The sequence below is a fragment of the Macaca fascicularis genome, chromosome 13 (genome assembly GCF_037993035.2).
Source record: "Macaca fascicularis isolate 582-1 chromosome 13, T2T-MFA8v1.1".
NCBI lineage: Eukaryota > Metazoa > Chordata > Mammalia > Primates > Cercopithecidae > Macaca > Macaca fascicularis.
Window position 1 is genome coordinate 48,967,969 of NC_088387.1, and position 27,880 is coordinate 48,995,848.

At 55.4% G+C, this 27,880-nt stretch overlaps 2 protein-coding genes across 4 annotated transcripts; one reads left to right on the forward strand and one right to left on the reverse strand.

The window, feature by feature from the left end:
- Window positions 1-4,095: 4,095 nt before the first annotated feature.
- EMX1 (empty spiracles homeobox 1) lies at window positions 4,096-24,675 on the reverse strand. Of its 3 annotated transcripts, none has more exons than XM_005575611.5 (3): window positions 22,454-24,675; window positions 16,293-16,477; window positions 4,096-6,975 (listed from the first exon to the last, which is right to left on the reverse strand). In XM_005575611.5, exons 1-3 carry the CDS (start codon window positions 22,971-22,973, stop codon window positions 6,808-6,810), a joined length of 873 nt encoding a protein of 290 aa, XP_005575668.1. In that variant the 5' UTR covers window positions 22,974-24,675; the 3' UTR covers window positions 4,096-6,807. The 3 variants fall into 3 exon arrangements, with proteins under 3 accessions (XP_005575668.1, XP_073867654.1, XP_065383032.1); XM_074011553.1 differs by lacking the exon at window positions 22,454-24,675 and adding an exon at window positions 19,964-20,160; XM_065526960.2 differs by lacking the exon at window positions 4,096-6,975 and adding an exon at window positions 9,234-9,439.
- Window positions 22,972-27,826, forward strand: LOC107127192 (uncharacterized). Its single transcript, XM_065526551.2, has 3 exons — window positions 22,972-23,184; window positions 23,246-23,603; window positions 24,307-27,826. The coding sequence occupies exons 1-3, from the start codon at window positions 22,972-22,974 to the stop codon at window positions 25,230-25,232; spliced, it is 1,497 nt and encodes a 498-aa protein (XP_065382623.1). The 3' UTR covers window positions 25,233-27,826.
- The last annotated feature ends 54 nt before the right edge of the window (window positions 27,827-27,880 follow it).

The following is a 27,880-nucleotide window of genomic DNA, read 5'->3' on the forward strand; positions in this document are numbered from 1 at the left end:
TCCCTCAGTTCCCCGAAAGCTGCTGCAGCTTCTACCATCTTGGCCATCCCTCTGCCACCAATTAGCTCCCAAAACAGGAATGCCTCAGCTACTTCCTCCAAGGCCTCACCCCTGCATGTCCACCCTTCCCTGCAGCACCGAGAGTCTCTCCAGGTGGTAGCTGAAAAGTGTTCACTCTCCACCCCTCACACTGAGGCAGCCGTTGGCAGCCTTGCCTAAGGCCAAGGCCAGTCTCTCCTTCCCTTCCCCACGAGGACACCTCCTCAGCCACAGCAAGAATCTGGGGCCCACCCCAGTTCCCTGGGCCTTATGGAGGGGTGGAGAAGAGAGCAAAGGAAAAGAGAAGATGGACAAATGGACAGACAGGCCCCAGACCACCAGACGCTCTCCTGGAAGACCCCATGTAAACCCATGGGGAAGTGAGGGAAGGGGCCAGCCCTCCATCCCAGGCCAACGGATGCTGGTTCTCCACCTCTTCATATGTTAGCATGACAGAGGAGGGACAGTACTGCAGGGCCCTGAAGCAGCTCAATGTCATTAGAGAATAGAGAGGAGATCCAGGAGCAGCGGTGTGGCCACGTGCTGCCGGGCCAAAGCCAGCAGAGAGCCCCTAGAGGCTTTAAGTAGAGAAGTGGAGTGACCTGGCTGCAGAGTGGCAGGTGGAGTGGACACAGTGAGGCTGTTGGGGAGACTGGGTGAGGGGGCCCCTGCGGCGGTCATGGTGAGGAAGATGGGGCCTGGGCCATGCGGTGGGGGTGGGGGTGGGGATGGGGATGGGGAAGGAGAGAAGTGAAGATTCAGGACTGCTCAGCTCTCCGTGAGGGTGGCAGAGGGAAGTAAGGGATGACCCTAGGTTCCTGGCGTAGGCAGCAGAGAAGGGGCCATTTCTGAGCTAAGGCACAGAGAAGGAAGAACAAACCCACAGGAAAGGGGATGCATTCCAATTTCCAAGGCATCGGAGGCTCCTGGGAGATAACCAAGTGGACACCAAGAGATGAGGAATTGCTGGTCTGGAGCTCAGGAGACAGGTAGGGATGGGAAATGTGGATGTGTCTGTTATCCATGTCTAGGGAGCATCTGGAGCTGGAGGAGCAGAGATGGCCACCCAGGCGAAGGAGGTGGGGTGAGAAGAGGAGGACTGGAACGGAGCCCTGAGGAGCCCCACCTCTGAGGCCTGGGCAGAGACAAGGAAGCTCAGCCACAAGGGATGTGTCAGGGCTGAACTGCATCCTCCAGAAGTCATCTGTTGAAGTCCCAATGCCTCGTGCCTCAGAATGTGACTGTCTTTGGAGACAGGGTCTTTACAGAAGTAATTAAGTTAAAATGTGGTTATTAAGGTGGGCTCTCATCCAAACGAGAATCCAAAATGGCTGATGTCCTTTTAAGAAGAGGAGATTGGGATGCAGCCATGCTAGAGGAAGAAGCTCCTGTGAAGACGAAGGCGCCGTCCACAGGCCAAGGAGAGAGGCTTCAGAAGAAACCCGTCCTGCCAACCCCTGACTTTGGGCTGGCAGCCTCCGGTGCTGGGAGGGAATACATTTTGGTTGTCAAAGCCGCTCAGTCTGAGGTGCTTTGTCGTGGGGCCCCAGCACACCAAGGCAAGAGGCGAGGAAGGCAGGGAGGGCATGGTATTCAGAGGACATTGATGGGAGTGCTCCAGGTAGAAGGGGCTTCCACGTACCTCACTGAAGCCGACAGGTGAAGGGAGACATGGACCAAGGCGGGCCCCATGGAGGACCCAGAGAGAAGGGCCTCAGTGGGATGTGGTCAGGGCAAAAGACAGATCTTCACAGGTCAAGAAATCAGTAGGACTCCCATGGATGGCCGGCATAGCTAATTCCTTCATGAAATTTAGCTGATGGGCAGAAGTGGGGCGTTGTGACATGGAGCTGAGGGGGTGCTTAGAAGGTGGACCCTCAGGCAAGAATCAGAAGAGACTGTCACAGAAAGAGGAAGAACAGCCTAGCAGTGAGCTGCTCCAGGCAGGGAGACTCTGAAGCCCAGGTTGGAGGTGGGGGTTAGGGGTGGGGTTCTCCTGGGCCAGAAGGAGAGAAAGTGGCAGGTGGTGACAGAAGGCAGGTGGAGAGGATGGGCTGGCTGCAGGCAGCGTGGGGTTGAGGGTAAGGAGCCCCCGCCCCTCCAGATCCACTCTGTGTCTGTCCACCTGCTCTGTCCCTGGAAGCTAAGGGCTGGCTGTCTGGCTTCCACCACCAGGAGTCCCAGCAGGAAACGGGGGATTGGAGGAGTGACACTGGGGGATTTTTCCCTCCTTGTCCCTCCTGCCATCTCTGGGCCTCTCTGTACCGAAGGTTACAGCTCCTACCTGGGGGCCCTCTCCAGCCAACTCCTCCAGGTTCCAGTAGCTGTCACTGGTCCTTCCTCTTCAGGCCTCAGGGCCATATGGGCTCCCCATTGTTACCAGCTCTGGGGTACTGCACCATCCCTGTGGGTTCCCCAAAATTTAATTGTTCCTGTAGTAAACTCTCCAAGTGCTCTATTTGAAGGTACCATCTGACTGATGCAAAGGTGTCCCCTTCCAGGACTGTCTCTGAAGGTGGGAGTAAGGCCCTCTGCTGAGTCAGGGGGAAGAGAGGTTTGGAGGGAGGGCAGCAGAGAGCTTTTCAACAGGGCGAGGCCTCAGCTGAGGCTGGGACCTGAAACATCGAGGGGCGCCATCCTGCACACCTGCCTGCTGTCCTCATGGACTCAACTGCACGGGCGGGTGGAGAAGCAGGTTCAAGCAGGGTTTCAATTCCGCCAGACAGGTGCAACCAAGGAACAGTGGGACATGGGTGTGTCGGAAAGAGACCAGAGTGGGCTGTGGCCTGGGGGCCCCCACAAGGTGCCACACTGCTGCAGAGGGAAAGGAGCGAGCCAGCGAATGGGAAGAGCTCAGGTTCGACGGGAAGACATCCGAATGAGTGATTTGAGAGAAGGCCCCATTCTGGGCTCTGATCATCCCTGAGAGAGGGTGGTGAGGGGGAGATGAGGGAATGAGAGGCTGGGATGCTAGGTGGGTTGTCCATGCAGACCCCAAGATCTGGGGGACAGGAAGACTGTAAGCCGTAGCCACAGCTTTTAACAAATGAGGGGGCATGACCGGGCCACGCAGCCACAGACGGCACACGTGCACAGCCGCACACATGCACAGCCGAACGCCCACAGGCACCCACACAGTCACACTCACGCGCACGCCCACAGCCCTCCCAGACACTCCAAACACCCTCACATGCACTCACCCTCACACACACCCTAGACAGCAGATGGGGCGCTCGGGTAATTGGTTAAACCTGTTCCGATGTCTGGCTCCGCCTTGGCAGCGCCCGTCTGACAGGAAAGCTGGCTGGGCCTGCACCGCTCAGCCTGCTGGCCGCCCCTCCCCTCCTCTCCCCTTGCCTGCAGGGATGCCCTGGAGCGGGGCTATAGCAGAGGCCTGTGGGCCTGGCCGGTTCCCTCTGGACAGAGCCTGGTTCACTTAGCCAGGGCGCCTTGATGCCTCCCGGGAAGCCGTCCCAGTACGTGTGAGGAGGAGTTGGTGCAAACCAAGTGCAGAGATGCTAGGAGCGTGAGCTGTACTGCTGCGAAGGCCGTGGGGACGAGTCCTGGAAAGTTCCACGGACAAGAGGATGTGCAAAGATCAGTCCCTGAAGGTGAGGGTGTGGATGAGGCCACCAGGGTTCAGAACAGGCCCCCTGAGCTCCCTCTACTTCAGCCGCGCACAATTTGGAGCTCCTACAGGTGTTCATGATACCTCAGCCCACGAGTTCTGCAGGCCCCGGGAGGCCAGCCCAGCTGAGGGGAGTGGCTGACCTGGGCCCCCTCGGGGAAGGCCTGGCCACGCAGTGCCTGCACGCGGAGGCCACCAGCAAGCTACTGTCCCTGGGTCCTCACCCTCTGCAGGGCCCCTGCTCCCCAGGTGGGAGGAGCCGTTGGGGGAGGGAAGGGAGCAGCAGTCCTCGTCTTCTTCCCTTCTCGGCTGCATCTGTGTCTCTTCGAGAGAGACTTTGGTTTGTTCCCTGGAGAGGGCCCAAAAACTCCCAAATTAGCAAACCTGGCAAGCCCGCAGCTCAGAAAATAGTTCATCCTGATTCCATGTTTTTCAGGCTCACAGAAGCCTTTATTAATGAAGTCACAACACCAATATTTACCGTCTGCAGGGAGAGGCACAACATGGGGGGTGGATGGGAGTGCGGCAGGGACTCCCCGCCCCGCCCCCCGCAGGCCTGGCCTCGGGAGATTGGCAGGTTTCCTTGGATCCCTTCCAACCCTTTATTCGGATGACAGGGGGTGCTCTGCTGTGATCTTCCTGGACCCCCTCCCCGTACCAAGTGAGGCAGGATCTTGAGAGGAACAGCTCACCCCGTCTCTGTCCCCCACTGGGGCCAAAAGGATGACTCTTCCTCCCGCCTTCCTTCCACACCTGGGCATGTGTGCTCCCAGAAGTGATCCCACCTGCTTGGCAGTGAGGGTCGCCACGTGGGTTAATCTGGATTAGGACTTTCAAGACTCGCAGAATGCATTCCTGACTGATGGAGGGAGAGGGGTGTTGGGATGGGACAAAGCCCTTTGGTTTCTAGCATTGACTGGACACAAGTGAGGTGGGCAGAGGCGGCGGGGGAGACACTGAGAGTGCGAGTGGGATCTGGGTCTGTGCTCCCAGCAGAACGACCTTATGTGCTTGGATCCCTGCATGTGGCCCAGGCAGCAAGGCTGGGCCTCTGACATCTTTCCAGTGAGTTCAACATTGATCAAGCACCCGACATTCCAGGTGGGAAGAACAGCATGAGCGAAGGCACAGCACAGGGAAAACCTGTGGCTCCCTCAGGGACAGGGATGGGGATGCTGAAGCAAAGGGTACCAGGAGCAAGGCAAGAAGATGGGGCAGAGGGGCTCAGAAGGGGGTGACTCTGCCCTGTTTGGGTGCAAGGAAGAGAAATCTAGCTGCAGCATGGAGGGCCTCCTTTGAAATGGGCCTCATCCTTGACATTCACAGAAACCTCCCTAGAGGAGCAGGGCCCAGGCCAGGCCAGTGGCACAAGCTGGGCAGGGGGGCAGCGGGGGGGCTGCACTAGGGAGGTGTGGTTGGGAAGCCAGCCTAGACTCAACCCACTAGATGGGAATGGATGGGGCTGGGGAAGAGGAGAGGAAGCTTGAGGAAGATTCCCAGGTTTCCTGTAGCTTGGGAAACTGTGTACATGGCTAATGCTTTTTGCCGAGGTGGGTGATCCTGGAGAAGCACAGATGGGAGGTGGGTCCTGCTGTGGATGTATTGGCTTTGAGGTGCTGAGGGGCAGGGGGTGGACCAGGCAGCTGGCTTGATGGGTCTGCAGCTCAGCAGAGGTCAGCTAAAGACACAGACCAGGGAGCCAAAGAGAAGTCCTGGAAGTGGATGTGAGCCCCCGAGGCAGAGGGCACAATGAGGAGGCAGGGAGAGCAAGGACTGACCTGGGGGTGGCCAGAGGTGACAAGGCATGGATGACACTGAATGAGCTCAGGCTGGAGGAGGAGTCAGAGCTACCGAAATGAAGGCAGAGCAGGGTGGGAGAATCCAGGAGGGCATGGCCAGCAGATCGGGGAGCAGGTGAACCCAGACAGGAAGTGGTTGAGTTTGGCCACAAGGGAGTGGCCAGCGACTGTAGTTGGTGACTGTCAGCACCAGCAGAATGGTGGCATGGAGGCCAATGAGCAGAGGTTTCATGAGCACATGGGAGGTGAAGAAGAAAGAGGGGTCTAGATGTCATAAGGGAAAGACTTAGGAATGCAGATATGCTTGTCAGGAAACCTTCATCCTGACAAGTGGGACAAACAAAAGGGCAGGTGAACATAAGAGCTCAGCGGGTCCCAGCGCGTTGCTCTTTCTTGGGCTGAGGAGGCCGTGAGTCACTGGGGACTGGATGCAGGCTCAGCCTTAAGTCCTATCTCTGTAGTCTTAACCTGCCCAGGGGTTCCCCCAGGACAGGTGAGCATCCTGGTGGGCCCACGACTTTGGTCTGGAACCGTCAGCCTTTGTGAGTGGTGTTCCCTCCCCCAGACCCCAATCCTCCCTTCCTCTGGTTTCTCCTCAACTGGAGAAGCCACCAGAGTCTCTAGGCAGAGGGAAGCACTGTCTCCCACTGAATTACCTGGGCCTGATTCCCACCCCTCAATATGTTAAGAAAGACCTGGGCCCGTCCTCCCTCAAGATACAGGGTGGCCCTTCCCTATGTCTAGCCTGTTTCTCTTGCTGTGGAGCTGGAGGTAGAGACCAGGGTCTCCCAACAAAAGAGAAGAGTTAATGAATTACCCTTGCCCCCCTCCACCAGTACCCCACCCGGGCTCCCAGGCCCTGAACGCATTTGCTCTACCAGCCCCCACTGGCCCTCAGAGCCGGAATCTACCACCCCAGGCTCTGGGGCTGGAGCTGGATGCCCGTGTCATTAAGAGAGAGACTTTTATTATTCCCATAGGGAAGGGAGACACTGGGGATCACTAAACTACAGTGGTGCCTGGAAAATAAATTAAAACAGAAACGCATCAAAACAAAAGGGAGATTGGAGACACGGAGAGCAGCTGGGAGGCTGCGGTGGCGGGCGGGCCCGCCCAGGCAGGCAGGCTCTCCGAGGAGAAGGCCAAGTGGTCCCAGGCCTCAGCCAGCCCATTGCTTGTCCCTCTGTCAATGGCAGCCCCGGACTTCAAGCCCTGTGGGGCCATGACTCCAGGCCTCCCCGAAGCCTGGCCAGGGAGTGGCCAGAGTCCAGCTTGGGCCCACGCAGGGGCCTGGCCAGCAGCAAGCAGCACTCTGCCCTCGTGGGTTTGTGGTGGCCCACCCTAGTCATTGGAGGTGACATCGATGTCCTCCCCATTGGCCTGCTTCGTGGCGATGCGCCACCGGTTGATGTGATGGGAGCCCTTCTTCTTCTGCTCGGACTCAGGCCCTTCCTCCTCCAGCTTCTGCCGTTTGTACTTTGTCCTCCGGTTCTGGAACCACACCTTCACCTGGGCCAGGGAGGGAGGGGCACGGATGAGAAACTCAGGAGGCCCCCAGAGCAGCCACTGGGGCCTCAACACTCAGGCCGAGCTGAGAGCCTGATGGGAAGACCAAGGCTACATAGGGTTAGGGCCCCCAGGTCGGGGTCCCCTCTGGCCAGCTGCCCCCATGGGTCTAACATTCACAGAAGGGGATGGCGGGGCAGGAAGAGGACACAGTGGGCCAGAGAGGAGGATGTTTTTCCTGTTCCTCTCAAATAAAGGGTCACAGAGCTGCTGCGCATCCCAGCTCCTCTAGCCCCAGCAAAGCCAAGCCAAGGTGGAGGAGCGCAGGCTCTGGAAGCTGGCAGACCTGGGACTCCACGAGTTTCTAGAGGAGAGATCATAATCGCTTCTTCACAGAGTGGATGTGAGTAGTAAATGAGGGAGCCTATGACCCACTGCGTGGGTTCCCATGAGCTCCCACAGGGCCTAAAGTGGACAGTACCCCATGGGCCAGCCCCATGCTCTTTTCCATACACGGAGGCAGAGTGGGCATGGCTTCATAACCAGGAGGTGGCGTTTATACCAAGAGCAGTGCCTGGACAGCCAGACCACCCCGGGGGCACAGAACCCGCTGCTAGAGACTCCAGCCTCACACACTGCGTGGTCTCCTTCTTCAGGGGAGGCTTTCTTAGCAACCTCATGTAGCTCTCTCCCACCCCTCCTCAGAAGTGGAGCTATAGAGGCTGGAGCTGGGCAGGTGGGGGGCCTTGTCCCTCAGGTGCCAGCTCCTCAGGGTAGTGAGGCCTCATTCTCCTTGGACAGACAAGGACAGGGAGGAGGCGGGTCTGAGGACAGTGTGCTGCCCTTCACGGGCAGCTCCAGACCTTCTGTCCCCACAGCACTGGCTCCTGCAGCCCATCCAGATGCGGGAACAGGTCACACAAGGAACAGTCAGGAGAAGCCCAGGGGACAGAAGCGAGCTCCACTTTGAACCCAGGGAGCCCCCTCTTCTGTGTCTGGCAGTGAGAGCCCTGGCAAGGTACGGGGTGGGGTTGGAACAGAAACTGGACAACCATCCTCCATGTTGGAGGAGGCATGAGGCAGAGGACAGGTCTATGGTTCTAAGCCACGTCCTCCAGGAAGCCTCTTTTCCCTCCTCCTCCAGTATCTGTTCAGTGTCCAGGACACAGCCCTTAATGTCCTCTCATGCATAATCTGGGAGGCTTGTCCTGGCTCCTGGACTGGCCTTAGTGCTTGTGGGCTGTGGAGAAAGCCTTCATCTGTCAACTCTCCCTGACTCCGTGGTTCTTTACTTGGCTTTGCAGAGTCGGGCCAGACCCACACCGTCTTCAGTGTTGGCAGGAGGATCCTAGGTACTGATTCTCAGCTAAGTCCCTTCCCCCTCGGGGCTTCAGTCCTTCATGCATAGAAGAAATGTTCTGGGGACTCTTGCAGTGCCAGGGCACCTCTTGGATTCTTGCTCCAGAGGGCCCCTGGGGGAGGAGGTGCAGAGGGCAGGCTACAAGGCCCGGATGGTTTCCAGGAAATGACAGCACATTCAAAAGCAAGTAGGTGTGGCCAACTGCAGCTGTGCAGACGGTGCTGCGTGGCAGAGTTGCGGGTGAGGAATGGTGGGTAGCCTCTTAGTTTTGGCAGCAGCAATGATGCTGAGGGGAGATCCTTGAACCCTGGGCAGGGCTGAGGGCAGGCCTCAGAAAGACTGCTAGGTCCAGCCCCTGCTCCCAGAGAACTGGGTAAAGCACAGGCCTTAGCCACAAGGCCAAGCAGTGCATCCAGAGGCAGACCTGGCCTCTGTGCCCTGCAGATGGTTTCATGCCCAGGAGGTGCTGCCCCTACACCCTTCCCAGGCAGTCCTCTCTGTCCCACCTACCCCAGGACCTCCCCTCACAGTCTCTTCTTGCCGGGACTTCCACTGTGCTATCTGCCCTGGTTTGAGAGCACTGATTTTAGAGCACTGACACGGGGATGGGGGTAGCTGGCACTGAGTGCTTGCAGAGCAGCCAGCCAGGGTCTGGAAAGCTGGCCCAGGAAGGGTTGGTGCCCAGCCTCGATGGATGGAGTGAGGGCAAGGGGATTCTCCCCTCATTTCCAAACCCATAGCCTGGACATCTCACCTAGGCCGGCCGTGGAGGATGGCGGAGGCTCTGGGCACAGGCTGCTGGACTCCAAGCCCACCTATCTTTGGGCGCAGGGCCACCTGGACCCTGGGTGGTTCTCAGCACAACCATTTGGCAGCAGCCTCGCCCCTGCCCCCCACCCTGGAGCCTGCTGTGACTGTGCCAGCCAGTGGGTGGGTGAGCTCACCCTGCCTCCTGCGCGTGACTCAGGGCCGGATGCAGGGCCGGGGCGTCATTCCTGAGAAGCCCAAGTGGGCTGGCCGAAGGTGACCATCAGGTGATGCAGGCAGTACCAGGGACCAAGGGCCCTTTTCTGTACCTTTCTCCTTCCACACGCATTTCCAAGTGTCCTTCAGGAAGGAGACTGACGGTCACATTGGCCTGTAGTGGGATGGGCCCAGCATGCTGCCCTTGTCTAGCAACACTGGCTCAAAGAAGGAAAGCTTTGGATGGCGACTTCAGGCACAGGATAGGCCAGAGGCAGCTTCCTAGGGCACCCAAGTGAAAGGTGATTCTGAGTATTTTCCCCATGAAAAATACTGGGGTCAAGTAGGCATCTCTCTAGAAGCAGGGACATAAACCCTCTCCCTGTGCAGCCTGGCCATCTTCCGGAGAACAGCCTTGGGCTGAGTGTCCAGATGCTGTTTACAAAGACTGCAATAACAGGGTGGTGCTTATGACTTCATAGCATTAGTGGAAACGCCAGGATGCACAGGGCTGGCACAGTGTGATCATAACCATAGAAAAACAAAATCTACACATGGGGAAAAAAGACTAGAAGGAAATGTACCCAAAGTGTGGGTGATGTTTCTTTCTTCTTTCTACTTTTCTGAATTTTCCTTAATAGATTATTGATAATGGTAGTTATTTTTTACTGGGTAAAAGAAAAGGAACTGGGCTCTGAGGGTATTAGGAGATGAGAGTGACATTTCATGACCTCTCCAACCTACAGGCAACTCTAGATCCTCCAGACCCCCTTTCCCTAGAGAACACAGGCCCTGGAAAGGAGCTGGATCATACGGTGTGGCTTGGAGGCTGGATCTGTCCTGCACATGCCTCCCCATCCCCAACACAAACACACTACTCACCCCTCTCTAAGCCCCAAGGTACAGTTGGAATGTTGGCTGGAGGACCCCTTGCCCACTCTGACCTCTCTACTGTAGCAAGAGGTCCCTTGTGGTCTCCCAAGTCCTCACTTCACTGAACGTCTCAGTTTCTCAGAGGCCAGATCCTTCCAAAAGTCTCTGTTCTCCTGAGTTACCTAACCTGGAATACTCTCCTTAGCCTTCAAGACACTGACCTGATGTTCCTTGATGGGCCTGCCCCATCACCTGCCTGTAGTTCCTTAGTACCTCTTCCCAGTCTCGGTAACAGTGACCCCCACTGTGCACTAATTTACTTATTTACATCTGTCTCCTCACCACACTATGAGACTGGAGAACCAAAGTGGTATGTTAGTCCCAGGGCCCTGCCCAGAGGACATGTTCCATGTATAGTCATCTGGCTGGACAGGCCTATGCTCTAGGCAAGAGGTACCTGGGCCAGACCTGGAAAACAGGAGAAAATGAATAGAAGAGGGGCAGAATTCCAATCAGCAAAGGGTTTGAGAAGTGCTCAGTGATAGAGAGACGGGATCTTTTTCTTAGTTTTGTGGACACTTTTGCAAGACGGCCAGTTTTTAATATTCCACATGGTAAATTGGATTGGCCACTTTTAGGGGAAGTTGGAGGAGGGAGACCTGCTGCTGGGCGGAAGAAGGGTTGGCTTGAGTCAGACAGAATGAAGAAGGTGAAACTGCTATGGATGAATGAATCAATTTGCTAGAGGATTGATCAATGTATGCATTAATGAATGAAGACATGCATGCAAGAACAAAGGGAAAAATGAACTAACAAACAAGCAAATATACAGCTCCAGCCAATATTTCAGAACTAATCAGACTTTACTTTGGAATAATCTATTTTGAATGAACGAGGTCTGGATCCCTTCTTTTTCACCACTCCTGCAAATGGAAAGGTCTGTGGCTCCAGGCCCCTGCACACTTTCAGGTGAATAAGTGTCCTGTCGTCAAAGATTTCAAATATCCCAGAATGGACAGGAGCCTGGAGACATCAATCAAGTCGCCCCTCAGCCTACTCTCTTCCCTGGGGACCCATTTCCTATCATTTGATCATGTGGGCTGTTCCCACTCTCGAGGTCAAGCCCAATGCCATGCTAAGTTCAACCTTCACCCCAGTAAGCTGAGGTCACCTCCAGCTCCCCACCAACCATAACCATAATATCCCTAAGCCTCCCTGTCTCCTCCTCTTCCAGCCCAGCCTGGACCCTTCCTCTCTCTCTCTCAGGGAGACATCATAAGATTTACCTCAGGACATGTCCCCAGTCCCAGCTCCTCACAGAACCACTCTAATCTCCTTTATCTCCCCCTCATCCTCCCACACAGGACTCCTAGAACATGAGATGCAGAAGTTCTTGAAGAAAAGCCAAGACTTAGACAAGAGATATGGACACACCGTGAGCTAGGAACAAATGTCTCTTGATTTCTTCCTAAAATTCAGGTCACTTGGATATCCCCCTCTTATCCATCCCTCTAAGGGCAGAACATTCCAGAGCAGGAAAGGACCCTCCAAATCCTCCTTTCCATGCCTCTGAGGGGAAAAAGCCATAGGCAGGTGACCGTAACTCCTGCCTCCCAAGATCTCCCTGCCTTGGACTCCAAGATGGTGGCTGGTCTGGACAGCTCCTGCTCTATCTTCATCTGCCTGCCTCAAACCCTCCCCTTCTTTCCCTCCAACGTAGGATCCTAAGCATTCCCCCAAGCCTTCCAGGTCTGAGGCCTCCCAGAGCCATCTTCTCAAGCATTTCTATCCTGATACCCCTCAGCCCACAGCTGTGACATCAAGGGGACCCTAGTCATTCATCCTGTGCATGCTTCACAAGTGTGCAAGCTTGGCACTTAGGCTTCATCACTCAGTGAGCAATCTTCAGAGCCACAGACCACGTTTCTGTACCCTTTGCCCTCACCGCTCAGCTAAACTCTAACCCAGACAAGGTCAAGAATCACCTGCTGATCTCTTCAGAGCAGAAGGAGTAGCTGGAATACTGACCAGTTGATCAACCTGGAGCAACCAGGTGCTTTCTCTCACTTCCCCTAAAACTAACTTACCCCTACCCCCGACACACACGAACACACACTGAAGCATGCAAGCTGCACTCCATGTCATGTGACTGCCTAATGGCATCCAGTGTGTACCTATGCTATCATCTGACCTTTGGGCATCAATCACATGAAGCCCGCTGGTGCCCCACATGGTGGGCAGGCACATGTTGCACACACCCATTACACACACTCATTAAACTTGAGCCTCTGCAATGACCCAGGCCCAGGTCTGCCCAACCAGCCACCAGGACTGAAGCTTAGACTGGTACCTTCTTGGTCATACTCCAGGGTGGCACCGAAGCAGTGAGGAACAAGTCATTAGAACCTGAAGGGACAACTAGCCCTTGCCCAGGGCTCTTCCCTCACCTCCTAGATTGAGGCACTGGCCATCCCAGCACGAATACCCCACTCCCATTAAACATACATAGTCACCCAGGTTGCCCACCTCCCAGCACCCGGCTGAAGTTTTGGGAGTGCACGGACCTCTGAGCTCTGGATTAAGAGCTCACACACATACTGATCTGAGTAACCCTCCAAGAAGTTTTATCCACAAACTGGTATATGCGTAATTTAAATCAACAATCAGCTGTGAAAGTACAAGGGAAAGATAGAAGGAGAGGGACAGGGAGGCAGCAGTGACAGCAGAGAGCAAGGGGAATGATTGATAAAGTCAGTGTGTATTTGTATGGGCAAAGAGAAATGTGCTCATTAATTCAATACATGTTTATTGAGCATCTACTCCATCCCGGGCACTGAGCTGGGTCCTGTGAGAAATAGACAGGCTTGGCCTCTGCCTCCCAGAGCTGAGATGCTCAGGCCTGTTACTCATCACGATCACCCAAAGAACTGTTTTTAAACTTTTTCCTGTACCCTATCCTGGACTTCCTAAGAGAATCTCCTGGGTGAGGCCCAGGAATCTGTATTTTAAGATCTCCCTGAGAGATGCATGCTGCTGGTCTACAGATTGGTGTTTGGACATGGCAGATAATTAAGTAATAACAACAAAGTTTGATGCAAATCATGATAGGCAGGGGTTGTGTGGTGAGCTCTGAGAATGTGGAGGAGGGAGTGTACAGAAACACAGAGAAGTAGAATGTAGAGGAGCCACAGAAACTCAGGGCTAGAAAAAACCCTGGAATTTGTGTCATTCAATCTCACAATTACAGAAACCGAGGCCCAGACCCAGAGAGAAGACAAAGCCAGAGCTAATAAGATAATAGATAACCATTACCAGACATATGGATACACTGTTTGTCAGTTGCTAAATAGCTCGATGGAGATGAAGTTTGAGATGAATGGTGGACACACGGAAGGTAAGATAGATGACAAAGATAATGAACAAATGGGTAATTAGTTCTTATTGTTAGGAAGAACATATAATTAATAGAAAAATCGGAAATATAAATTAGCCAGTTTTGGGGAGGCAGTTTAATGAGAGCAGACAGAAGTAGATGGCTAGATGTAAAACAGCCATGGGGAGGGACAAATTAGAGAGCTCTGAGAGACAGATACAGATATTAACAGTAGAAATGCATGGCAGGGGGGTTGATGGGGGTGACTGATGCCTGACAAATAGCTCATAGCTGGAAATGACAGGTAAGCTTGCCTGGTAAGTACCAAGAGGTGGATAAAGAAGTAGTTAATTATATAGCCTGGCTCCAAATGATAAGTTATGAGGGCAACAGAAAGGCAATGTTGATGATGGAAACTGCATAAGGCAGGAAAAACACTGGACTAAGAGGACACCCAGGTTTGGATCTTCTTATGCTTCTAATCCAACATACTACCTTAAAGGGAAGGGACTAGGGACGGGGATTAATATTATTTGAGCTCATATGAGGTACTTTAGTCATTAAACAACCTATTTTCTCGATGAGGAAACCAGAGCTCAGAGAGGTTAAGTGACTTGCCCAGGGTTACACAGTTAAGTTAGCAGGGAGGCAGGTATTTAAAATCGTGTTTGCCCACCTGGGAAGCTCTGCCCAATCCATCTCTCCATCTCAGGGTCTTCACCTGGAAGGACAGGCTGCCACGGGAGATTCCTCAGGCTAAAACCTCCCCTCATTCTTTTTGTTGTACCATATGCAAAAAGCAGCTCATTTACAGACGGGAAGAAGATTAACCCTAAGTTTTGATAGTTAATGAAGCTGGATACATTTATGTTATTCTATCTGGTTTTGTTTTAAATATATGTTTGAAATGTCTCATAATAAAAATGAAAGAAACAATCAGTCCGTCTACTAACTGGCATTGTTAGGAGCAAATATTGACAGGCATCTAGGTTCAGTTTGAAAGAGAGTTAATTAAAAATGCTCTCACTGAGCTAAAAAATTGAAAGTTTAAAAACAATGACATTATTTCAACAAGTATTAATCTGTGGGTGGTAGGATTAAAAACCATTTTTGTTTTCTTACACTTCTGCAATTAAAATTTAATAAATATTACTTTTTAAATGAGGTTAATTATAAACACCATTCTTAAACTAACACCTTGTTTCAAACAATAATTTTAAAACACTGCCAGAAGGGAAGAGCGAGTGTTATTTTATTAACTTATATTTTAAAAACATATCTTTCTTTGAAACGTTTTTAAATTAACTCTTGTTTTGTAAGCTTTTCCCCTGCAGTTAGAACAGCCCAGCAAGCATGTCTGAAAACGCACGGGTCCTGCCTCTGACCCATGAGCGATTTGTAGATTGTTAAGTGGGGCATCAGACAGATATGACAATAGATGCCAATAATGCCACCAAAGGAGGAGAGGGTGAGGTCCGCCGAAGAAAGCTGGGGATGAAGTTTGGGTCTAGGCTCCCTCACTAAGCCCCCTTCCTACTCTGGCTGCTAAAGGGAGGCTCCGGCTGCCCCCCATGCCGGGCATCTTCTCACTGCCCGGGACTTGGGAGGGGACGATGGTGTAGTAGGGGCGAGACCACGAGGAAAAGGGGAGCGGAAGGTGAAAAGTCAGCCGGGAGGTAGCTGGGGGACCGTGGAGCTGGCCTCTCGCAACTCTGGGAGCCGGCAGGCACGCAAGGCCCATCCAGAGACTGAAATCCAGCTCCAGGGCAGCAGCTAGGCTGAGGGTCGCTGAGCCCCACTCCAACACGTCGGACCCGGGTGGACCAGGAGCTTATGCAGTGATCCCCAGGCAGCATTTATTTATGGCAAAGTCTACTTACAATGAACCCAAATCCACCTCCCTATAACTTTCATCTAATTCTTTAATTTTTTCCCTTAAATTAATGATCATTTACAAAAACACTACACGGTAATTGTTAGTTTCACTCAGTTCAAGCCCAGACGCCGTTGGGGTTTATTCCTTCTCCCATGCGACAGCCTTTCCAGTGATTCAGAGCAGCCCCTGAGTACCCGGGGTCTATTTCCCACCATGCCCAGGCCCCTCAGATGCTCTGCGCACGCACACCGTGGCTTCCACAGCCCTACCAGACGGCCTGGGCCGGATCAGAGGAACCCTCGGGCCCCAAGCAGGGGCTGGCCCCTCCCTGGCTAAGCCCCTCTGTTGGTAGTCTGAGGACACCTGGGCTTTCTCCCCAGACCCTCCCTTGGCTGGTGGGCAGCCAAGGCCCCGGAACAGCAGCAAAGCCAGTGCGGACTGGCTCCCCGCAGGACTATGAGCGCCCCGGCACAGTGGCGGGAAAAGGGCTGCAGTAATGCCAGGGCTGGGGCCAGCTCCAGTGGCCTTGGTGCTGCCTGCGCTGCCCTCTCCCCAGGCGACCCGCTTCCTCCAGAGAACCTGGTCCCTCTGTGAGGAGCTTTGGGAGCCGGGCTCGGGATGCAGTTTGCATTTACTCTGCCTCCTGCTAGGTCCTTAGCGCTTGACAAAAGTCCTGCGGCCTCAGCAGGCTGCACGCAGTCTCCAGGAAGGGGCTCTAAATTAGACAGGCTTGACTGCAGCGCCGCGAGGAAGGGGGGCTTTTTGGAACCCAGTGGTGCTGGGCTGGGGCGGGCTCAGGGCCTCTCCTGCACCCGCGCACCCTCACCTCGCCCTGGGCTCCGGGCGCTGGGCAGGCCGCGACCGGGGGTGATTACCTGCGTCTCGGAAAGGCTGAGACTGCCGGCCAGCTGCTTCCGCTCGGCGCCCACCACGTAGTGGTTCTTCTCGAAGGCGCGCTCCAGCCGCAGCAGCTGCGAGGGCGAGAAGGCCGTACGGATCCGCTTGGGCTTGCGTGCGAAGGGGCCGTGCAGAAGCAGCCCGTCCTGGGGCACGTCGCTGGCTGCGGCCCCGCCGCCGACGGCAACACACGCAGGTACAGACAGAGAGAAGGGGCGCCGTGAGCCGGGGCCCGGCAGAGCCCGGCCTCCCGCCCTGCTCCCACGCGCCCTGCCCTCTCTATTCCTTGACACGCACACACACGCCATTTCTCCCTTTGCCCTTTGGCCGCCCCCTCCCTAAGTCCACTCCCCTCCTCGACACCTCCCCACACTAGAGAGCCACTCCGCGGGGGTACGCGGGGAATAACAGCACTCCAGATCCCTCTGTTAGGCCAAGAGATGGGTCCAGGCCGGACAAGGCGCCGACTAGCCCAAATCCACAATGCCTGGGGCAGCGGAAGAGGCCAAGGGGTGGCGAAGAAAAGTCCCTTGGCTCTCTTTCTCCGTCCTTTCCCAGAGGCGCTGCCCTGGCTGCCAGTCCCAACGATTTGCTTTTAGTTAACTGGTCGCAAAACATCTCCCTCCAAGAGGACCCAGGGTAGAGGCAGGGCCGGGGGTCAGGAAGGTGATAAGGGGAGCAGCGGTGTGCCAGGCACACCCTTGCCAAACACAGATTCAAGAACTAGAAGGTACCCAAGGAGCAATCCCTTCACACCTGCTTGCACTAGTCTTGCGGCTGAATGCTCAGGCTACTAGCTCATTAAAAACTCCTGCCAGCAGGCTCTAGCTCTGTCTTGCAGAGGGTATAAATAGGCCAGTGGCTAGGTCAGTGGTCCAGGCAGCACCTGCAAGTGGAAAGTCAGGCTTCTTCTTCCCCTTTCTCCACCTCTCTCTCCTCCAGGCCTTGGCTGTCCAGAGACCCAGCCTCTAGAGTAAGCCCCCAAACCCCTACCCCAACACACACACTGGAGACTCCAAGTACTGTCTGGTGGGAAAAGCTTCATCCCTGCTTCATCCCTGAATAGTCCCTTGCTAAAGAAACATGTGTATAAATATCTAGATGTCATCTTTCTCTCTAATATATATAGATATAGATATATTGGTTTCTGCATGGGCGTGTGTAAATATATGTTCCAGCCTCCCTACTGTCTTTTTTTCCCATCTACTGTATAGGATTTTTAGAGTGTGACTGTCCCTTAGCAAATGTTGGCCAGCATAGGGACTCAGCTCCCACATGCAGGAGGAAGGGATAACACTGGACTGGATGAAGCTGGGGTAGGGGAGATGGGGTCAGAAACTATCAATGCCCAAACAAGCCTCTACCCACAGCCCCTGTCTCAACGAACCCCCCCCACCGCGCCCCGCAACTAGGCCCTCACACAATCTCTGGCTTGGTTGCACATGCTAATAAGACTCAAAACAGGCCCTGACAAAATCACCCATGGATTCTCATGCAAGGGCACATAACAGCCTCCTGACGCACCAACAACACAGAACTCTAGATGGAATATTTTGACAGAATTAGCTCTTGGGACTGACTGATCCAATTAATTTCTTCAGAGATGGCTACTGGTTGGACTTGATTTGACCTGTTGTTTTGCTCTAAGACAATCACCTGGATAATTCAGTTAACATCTCCCATCTCTGGAAACATCTATGTAAGTGAAGCAAAAGCACATAATTGAGATGCTGTAGCTAAAACTCTCCAGGTAACTTATTGGTGGAACTTGCCTGACCTTACTTACTCCAAGTCTCTGGGCTGTGGATACCTAAACAGGCCAAGTTTTTGCTGGAGTTTTCTGTGGAAAAGAGTTGCTAGGATTGTGGGGTAGTGCCTGGGAGGGGTCAGTCAATAACCTCCAGTCATCTTATCAATTTCAACTGGTTGGATCTGTGCAGCCACAAAAATGGTGGGACCACATCACAGGGAGATGGGTGAGGGACACCCCATTTGGTTATTCAAGTGGGGGCAGATCTAGGGCCCTCGGATCTGACTGAAGGAAGAGAAGTTTCACTTGGGATAGTGGAATAGACAGATGGTCAGGGAAGGTGGTCTGGCAGAGATGAGTAAAGAGCAGAAAAATATGGAGGCTGCTCCAGGTGGGGAATAAGGAAGATTAAAGTCTCGGGGGTGGGGCCAAGTGAGGTAGGCCAGGGAAAGGTGGGTGGAAAGCAAATGCTTCTTGTTGATGTTAATAACTTGCCTCAAAAAACAACATTGTTATGAACCTGGGTGAAGTCCCAGTAGTGGTTTCCTCTGGACAAATGAACCAGAGAGGGAGAGAGAAAGCCTAGCTCATCCCAGCATTGGCAGGGTTTGGCCTTAGCTGCTGGGCTGGCCCAGGTTGGTCAGAAGTGAGGCTGCAGTGTGGAAAGCCCAGTAAGTGTGTGTGAATAGGATGCAGAGGTGTGAAGGGCAGTGTGGGGCTGAGGAAGCAGGTTTGCAGTCTGCCCCAGTGTCTGTCACTTAGTGACTATTTTGCGATTCTGTGGTATATGTCAGTCACCTGAGTGGTGGAGTGCTCTGTGTTTGTCTTTATAAACCCAGATGAGAGGATGAAGGCAACAAGCTTCTGTCCCAACATATGCCCCTTTGCCTCAAGTCTGGTTATTTTAGGGGGATGCTAGGTTGCTTTGGGTCTACCTTACTGAGAAAATGGGCCCAGGTCATTGTCATGTCCAGTTGTGGTAGATAGCATGTCTCCTAAAGGGTATATTTACATGCAAGTGCAAAAACACAGGGGTCCTTCTAACCCCATCACAGAGAAGCAGGAGACTGCAGGATGAGTCAAGATGCTAAGTGATGACAGGTTATTTAATTCCAAAAGAATAAGGACATTTCCCTGTTAGAAAGCGGATATTCAGTACAACACCAAACATCCTGAGAAACAGATCAATTGCTACAATTTCCGCAAAGACAAGGGTGATGCCTTAGGTGCCCAAGTACCTGTACCCACCCCCCTCCCGACCTGTGGGAAGGAGGCCTGAACCACCCCTACCAAGGGTTCAGTTTCCCTTGCCTGGACTACAAGGGCAGAACAAACTTGGGGCTGGAGTGCGGCCTGTTTGGACGCAGTAATTCCGGGCTGTGAGAACGGGCTGTCAGTTTCGGACTAGGACAGTTAGCAAAGTGGAAAGGGACTGGTATGGCCTTTCCTGGAGCTAGGGAAATGAATACCCCTCTCCCCCCACCCCCGGCCTCCCTACCCCTCCGATTTTTCTACAGTCACTCTTTTAGGGCCCCTTCAAGGCAATGGCTGGGAACTAGCACTAGGAACTCCCAGGAATGAGGCGGCTGGAGGTAGGAGCTGGGGATCCGAAGCACCCGGGTCCGAACTGCAGTCTTCGAGCTGCAGTGTTCGCTGGAGAGGCCGCCGCCGGCCGGGGGCTCGGGGCCGGACGGCTGGGCGGAGGGCCCTAGGGCTAGGAGAAGGAGAGGCAGGACAGGCGGCGGAGATAACCTCATTCCCCGTCCTCCTGCCAGAACAAAGGCGACCTTAGAAGCTCCGGCCCATTGTCGTTGCGGGTCCCGGGGCGCTGGGTCTCTACACCCCCCTCCCGGCGTTGCTCCTAGACCCAGAAAGTTCCTGATCTCGGGGAAACAGTACCGAAATGCGGCCCACTCCTGGTCTTCGCCGGCTCCTCCCCTTCGGGCCTCGCGAGCGGCCCCGACCTTCGGGGTCCAGGACGATTCCGCATTCGCTTTTCCCCTTCCACCACCTCGGTTAGCGGAGACGCCGCTTCCCTGCGCGCCGGGACCGCGCCGCCCGACCGCTGCGCACAGAGCGCAGACATGTTCCTTTTCGTTCGTGTGGGGTTTCGTTTGTTGCATTAAAACGGGGCTGAAATGAGCATCGCTGAGACCCGGTTCTCTAGAAAACGCGGCGCCGGAGGGCCCGAGACGGCTCGGCTCCCAGCCCCGCGGCCTGGCCGGGACTGGAGGGCGTGGAGCCGCCGGGGAGCGCGTCCGTCTGCAGCGGCGACGATGGACCGCGAAGCCACAGCGCTTCAGGGTTCGAAAAGTGCTTCAGTACCCAACGGATTTCCGGGTCTGAAAATGCAGCCACACTTGGCTCCATCTCCGCGTCCAGACTCGGTTCTTGAGAGAAAAATTCAACTGTTTGTGCAACTCGATAACGTACCCGCTGGGGCTGAAGGCTCAGGAAGCGGCGGCAATTTCCAAGAGGGTTTTGCGAAGGATTTATCCGCCTCGCCTCGCCTGGCTGGAGACGCTCAGAGCTGGAGCTGGATTTTTCTCGAGGCGTCCCCGGCCCTCGGCGCCCGGAGGCGGGAACCGCGGTGCGGAGGGCGTCAGGGGCTGGATTCGAAGCCGAGGATGCGGCCCAGGATGCCGCCTCCGGACAAGCTGAACCCCTGGAGGCCACAGCACTTAGGAGCGGCCCCGCCCTCTCCTCCGAACCCCTAACCCTCCACCAGCCTCCAACCCGCCAGCCCCTCGGCCGCGGCGGCCCGCCCGCGGGCTCACACACCGCCCCAACTACAACTCGGCCCTTGGGCGCCAGGTTTTGAGACCCAGGCTTCGGATCGAGCCCACGGAGGACCAGGGTAGATTGCTCAATTTTGAAGACATTCTCATGTTATCGGTAAACATTTATTTTTAAGTGGCAGAAACTCTTGCCCAAGGCAGATGACATTGTAGGCATTTTTGTTTTTTTCGGATTTGGATTTGGGCAAGTCTTTGAAATCTTCAAAGAGGAGACAAGGCTGCCCACAACCATTCTTATTCTAGTAATTACATTCTCTGGTTTTGTGGGATCTGCCAAGTCAGGATCTATTGGCCAGGTGGGACTGAAAAAATTGCCTGACAAATCGGGACCCGGGAAAGCGGTTTTCTGTGAAAGTCAATGTCAACAGATAATTTTCATTTTATTATCTAAATAACTGTGCCAAACATCTAATTGACTGTAGACATAGACTATTGACCGTCACATTAGCTCCCGGAGCGGAAGCTCCAGCCATGTCCCTTTCATTTGTTTCTCTAAAAGCCGGGTTACCTAGCTCTGAGCCATAGACCCTTCTCACAAGGCTGCGGTCTGGTCTACACTAACAAAATAAAACTGGAAACTAAAGTGATGACTGTACAAATCAAGGCCACTCTTTAAAATAAAATTTAGAAAAAGAAAAGAAAAGAAAAGAAAAACAAACTCCAACAAATTTCAAGGAAGAAAACGAACTCCAACAAATGCAACTCTCTTTTATTGGGGAAAGACAAATAATTGAAACGTGTCTCTGTGTGTGTGTGTGTGTGTGTGTGTGTGTGTGTGTGTGTAAGGCCACTGGAAGATCTTTATTAGCAAGCCGATTGCTGGGTGCAAACTCCGGGGTTCGGACGGGCTACGACCTTAAAAGCCCTCTGCCCCCGCCCCCTGCCCGGGAAAACCGTCCTCCGTACTCCAGCAGCCGGGTAGGCTCCCTCCCAAAGGCGACGAGCAACGGCGCAAGCCAGTTTGCTTACTGCAAACCTTCCCCACCTTGGGTAAGAGAGGCACGTGTGACTTGGAGAAATCGGGCCAAGGTTGCCGAGAAATATCCCAAGACAGCCGGGCCCTCCACGCTGAACATTAACTCTCCGACTCGCCCTCCCCGCTGCCCTTGCTTCCCACAGAACTAGAGCACGCGGATGGACTTTCCCCGGCCCTGACGCGCCAGCGAAGGCTGAAGTCTGGGAGGTGGTGGTGGACGTGCGAGCGATGCGTGGTGCCAGGTCAAGCCGGGTGGAGGGAGAGCGGGAGCAGTTGTACTCTGGGCTAAAACTAGCTCAGCCGGGAGAGACAATTGGGCAGGCCGTGGCGAGGGCCAGCAGAGGCTCCGACAACGCGCCTGGGCTTGCGTCCGAACTGATACCTTTTCTATAAAAGCCTGGAGGTCTCCACCTGCTTTCCTGGGAGGGAGACCAACGCAGCAGAGGCGCGGGTAGAGCCCGCACGGCTGTTCCCTGCTTGGGAATCTACCTCCGCGGACCTGCAGCCTTCCCAGCAGTAACTTCTGAACGGCCCCGCGCGCCCCCGAGCCTCCCCCGCATCGCCGCAGCGCGGGCGCCGGCCGGCCGCCTCGGCGGGCACAGCGTGGGCACTCACCCTGGAAGCGGTGGCCGAAGAAGCGGTTCCGCAGGACCCAGGGGTAGAAATGGAGAGGGTCCCGGTGCTGGGCGCCGAAGAAGGAGTGCGGGGGCTGCAGCGGGGAGGCGCCCAGCTGGTGCGCCGGATGCACGGTCAGCGCGGGGTGGTTCATGGCCTCGGGGAACACGAGCTCTGGCCCACCGTAGAGCGAGCGGCCCGCGCCCGCGGCGGCCGCGGCAGGGAAGCCACTCACGAAGGCCGCCTCGGCCGCGCTGGGGTGAGGGTAGTTGAGCGCCGTGGGCCGGAGCGGTTCCTCAGAGGCGGCAGCCGCCAGGAGATGGGAGCCCGCGCCCCCGCCGCCAGTGCCCCCGCCGGTGCCGCCGTCCTTGGCCACCAAGGACTCTATGGTAAAGCCGCGCTTGGCCGCGGGCTGGAACATGGTCGCAGCCGCGGGAGCTGTGCGAGGCAGCCGGGCTCTGGGGAGCGCTCCGCGTCCTGGCGCCGCCGCCGTGCGGGGTGTGCACCCAGCCAGGCACATGCACACCCGCCCGCACCCCTCACCTCCCACGCCCGCCCGCTTGCGCTCGGCCCCCGCGGGCGAGCCAGGCGCGGAGCGGCGAGGGGTGTGTGAGCGAGCGAGCGCGGGGTCCGGCCACAGCGTACAGCCAGGCGCGGCGGCAGCTGCGGCGGAGCGGGCAGCTCCAGGCGCCCGCACAGGCGCGGGCTCCGTGCGAGGCTGCGAGCTGCCGGTAAGGCCCGAGGGCTGAGCCCGGCTCCCTCCTTTCGGAGTCCCGCTGGGACCGACCCCAGCCCCCGGTGTCCCCGCACTGCCCTGCCCGGCCCCAGCAGCCCAGCGCTGCGAGGCGCGAGTTAGCGGGCACCTGCCCCGCGCTCGCCCATTGGCCGCCGCTCACCTGCCCCAAGGTGGGGGGCGGGGCGGGGCGGGGCGAGGGACTGCGGGTGGGGAGGGAGCCCGCAGTCGGAGGCAAAAGCCGGACTGGAGCCTTCGCGGGGAGATTCAGGCCTCCTCCTCCCCTCGCCACTGGCTTCTCCTCGCGACTCCGCCCTTTAGCTGAGTCTGGTGGCCGCTGCCGCCGTCTCAACCCACGCGGGAACCGAAGAAGGCGTCCGAAGGGCCTGGGGGTAAACTCCAATCCCCGCCTCCCCGGTGTGTAGCTCAGCCTAACTCTCCCATTCGTCCTGGGATATCGTTCCAGTTCTCAAAGAACTTGGATCCGAGAGGAGGGTGGATGTTTGGGGTCCAACATATTGGTTTTCCCGAAAACCAGCTTTTTGCTCTCCTGCTCTCCGGGACTCTCCCACTCACCCACTATCGGCCTCCTGGGCCGCGGTCTGAAGCTGCGGCCTTGTTCCTGAGGTTTCGCGTTTTCTGGATGTCACGGGGGACAGCTCTGGAAAGGGGACGCTCACTGCCTTCACAAGGGGCCAGACGGGGCATTGCGCGGGAGAAGCCGCCGAAGCGGTCCCACTGCAACCCTCCAGCTGTTCGCGGGGCTGGAAGCAGCTCCTGTGCCCAGCCACCGCGCCGCGACCGGCTCGGACCAGGACGGCGGGCCTCGGCACTGGGCGATCCACCTCCTCGCCTTCTCTGAGGCTCGGGGGGCTCAAGTGTCGGCGGGCCGGACCAGACCAGGGCCTCGGAGACACTGTGGCTTAAATTGAAGCTGTCCAAGTAGCCGCAGCCCATCCCAAGAGAACACGCCGGCCGTCAGGACACGCAGAGGCAGCCTGACCTCCCTCGACCTTCACCTTCCACCTGCAACCGCGGAACCGCGGACGACTCTGCTCCGGCCAGTTTTTCTGTGTTGCGGACGAATTCCCTGGGGGCAGTTCTCACGACTGGCCGTGAGAGCCGGAATTCCGCAAACTTTCCCACCCCGACCTTCCAGGCCGCAGAAAGGCGGTGCTCCGAGGCCTAGGAGGGCGCGGGCAGCGGTGGGGAGGCTGGGACCTGGACCTTGCCAGCGCACTGTGGAGAGGAAGCCGCAGAGAGTTCCGCTTCCTCGCCGCTGCCGGGGTCCATCCTAGCGGCCTGAGCGCCGCCCGGGCGCGCAGATCCGGGCTGGGCCTCCTGACGCCCCAAGGCCACGGGGTCCACGCGCCGCGCAACTCTGCAGGGACTCCAGGCCGGGTCTTGGCAGCGGCCCGCCTGAGCGCCAGGAGCCTTGGTTTGGAGAGCGCTCCGGGCGCCCCGGCCGCCACAAAGCGGGTTAAAGTCTATTTTCCACTCGACTGCTCCGAAAAGCCCCCGCGCGCCGACGCCGTTCCGGCCCCCTTGGACGAGGTGGGGAGGGGCGGCCAGGGGCGGGGAGGCGAGGCGGCCGCACCCAGCACTCCTCCGCGTCCTGGGAACCCCGGGGCCTGGCACGGCGGAGACACCGCAGAGGCGCCTTCGGAAGGAATGATGGAATCAGTGGGGAGCGCGGGTGTCTCTTTTGCTGGCCTCTCCGGAGATTTCCGGCTTTCTGTGATGGTCTTTTCCTCTCGTTTCTGTCTCAGGCTCTTTATTTTCCCCCTCTCCTGCCTCCCGGCTCCCCTCCCTCCCGACTTTTCCTCCTCTGATTTCTTCCCCCTCCTCCTTTTCACCACCCTCAGTCTGGGAAAAGGGGAAGCGCCGCCGAGTGGGGGACCAGGACCCGACCAGGCCATATCTCTAAGGGGGCGGGGGTGCGGAGCTGGGCAGAGGTACAGAAGATTTTCGTTCCATATGGAAGGAGACAACGACGGGATTTTGTTGGAGCAAGGTTCCCACAGGGATGCGGGTTCAGTTGGATAAACGTTGCCTGGGCCTGTGCTCTGCGGCGACAGAGCAAGTGCTGGGGGCTGAGACAAGACGGGAGCCCAGCAAGCTGAACCCGGCCCCAGGGCCTTGCACTCCTAGCCTGGTAATGAATCCCACCCGTCCTGTCGCAGACCCCCGCCTCCTACCCCCATCGCAAGGCTGGCTAGGGGCCGCGAACTTGTTTAACTGGGCAGGTAGAGGAGCTTGGAATCTACCCACCGTCCTAGACTTCCATCTACACTGGCCACCTCCTTTCATTCATGTGGCTCTGGGTGTACTTGTTCATATCTAAATCGATAGACCTTTTATTACACCACCTTCCCTTGTGAGGCTTTCAAATGCTGACATTTCTATTCGGGAGGCTGAGGCAGGAAGATCTCTCGAGCCCAGGAGGTCGAGACTGCAGTGAGCCGTAATCATACCACTGCACTCCAGCCTGGGCGACACAGGGAGATCCCATCTCTGAAACAAACAACAAAAAAGTTGACATCCAGTTGTCTGTCATTAACTCCACTTTACAGATGAAGAAACAGCAGAGGATCAGTAACTTGAGTCTGGTCACCGTCTGGGTTGGGCTGGGACAGCCCAGGGGTCCCAGCCTGGCCTAGGTTCCACTCCCATTCCATCCCTGCCAGGATGCAGTCCCATACTTCCCCGGGGAGGAGGAGGGGGTTGGAATGCGCTGGGGATAGGAGTTCTGTTTTCGTCCTCCCTCACCCTTCGCTCTCCCAGCGCCCCTTTCTGTCGGCTTCCTTTCCTGTATTTCCCTAATTGTCTTCTTTTTCTTCCATAGCTCTGCTTATCTTTATCCCTTAGCTAGTTTCCTCTATTTTCACTCCTCTTAGGACCTCTTCTCTTGTCGTTTTCCCTGCAGCAAGTTAAGAGAAGAATTTGTCACCCTCAGGGGGTCTGTAAGCCTGCCGCTGTGTTCTGGATTCTGTATCAGTGCCCCCACCCCAATCTCCTCCTGTGCCATCTCCCCTGCCCTGTTCCTCCCAAACTCTCATACTGCTCCCTCTACCACCATCCCCCACAAATGATCTTATACACAAATACTTCCCCTCTTCACCACCGGACAGCTGCCCATCTTAACCAAAACCTGTTCCCCCCACCACCTTCTGTTCCCTGCCCTTCCTTTCCTCCCACCCAAGCTGCTGAGCTCTGCTAGAGACTGGAGGCTCCTCACGCTGGAGTCCACTATATCCCACCCATCTTCAGGCTGCTTACCTTTCACTTTGCCCCTGTCCAGCCTCCCACCTGCTTCCTGAAGTTCCCATCTCCTGCAACCTGGAGCCTCACTTTCTGGAGAATAGCCGGATGCCTCCTAGGCTGATACAGCCTACCCTACTGTTCTGGCTCTGGCCCCACATTAACATTTTCCCTCCCTTCCTCCCTCTATCTCTGGAACAACCTGGCCCCTTATCCAGACTCTCCTATTTATTAGTGGTGAGCCCTGGGCCAATTATTTTGCCTCAGCTTGCATATCTGTGAAATGGCAAGCATGATATGGGACCTCTGTGAGGAGTATATCAGCTAACATATGTGGTGCACTGGATCAATGTCAGACTCCAAAGAAGCACTCAGTACAAGATACTGTCTCTGCCTTTGTCCATGCGGAGAACTTGGGAATCACCTCAAAGCCTCACTCTCTCATCCTCCACATCCAATCAGTGGCTCAGTCGTCCAGTGATGTAATCCTCAAGTCCATATCCTCTTCCTTTTGCTTCTTTGCTGGCTAACTTCATTCTTAAAACTCAATTCATCTCCCTGGGAATCCCTCCACCCCATTCTTTCATAGCATTCACCTGCGCGATGGAGTTGTGTGTGTCTCCTTCTGTCCCCCTCACCAGGCCATGACTCCCTGCTCCCTCTAGCTGGGAACTGCTGTGTACATCTTGCCACCAGCACAAGCCAGGCAATGTTTCTCCAACAGAGCTCTTGTGAGAATTTGGACCAGCCACACCCCCAGCCATCTCTCTTTCACCTTTCACCTCTTTCTTTCTTATTCAGCCTGACTTCATCTTTATGTCTCCTTGCCTTAGAAAGAGTTTTCTGTCCTCATGTTTCCCACAGTCTTTTGACTTGTCTTCTTCACCACAAAACTTCTTGAATGATTTTTAGTCTCTCTCCAACTCTCTCACTTGCCCTCTACCCAAGCCTTTGCAACCAGACTTGGATGCCCATCATATTAGGAAAATGGCTTTTGCAAAAGCTCCAAACATTTCATTATGGTGTTAGGACAAGGGCAAGCAACATGTGCTTATGGAGAGCACAATAAGTTCAACCTCATGGAGTTATTGAGACCTAATGAGTTATAATCTCCACCTGATGAACTTAGAGCAGTGCCTGGAACATAGTAGGCTTTTGATAAATATTAACTGCTATTATTTCATAGAGCCGTGCTAGGAGCCAAATGCGGTTATGTGGTGCTTGAGAAGTGGATGGCCCAAATAGAGATGTTCTGTAAATGTGAATACCCACTGCATTTAGTGTTAAACAGGTTTAGTGCTAAAATATTTATTAATATTTTTATATCGATTACACATAATAATGGATATATTGAGTAAAATAAAATATCTTAAGAAGATTATTTTATCTGTTTCTTTCTACTTTTTAAACGTGGCCACCAGAACATTTAAAAT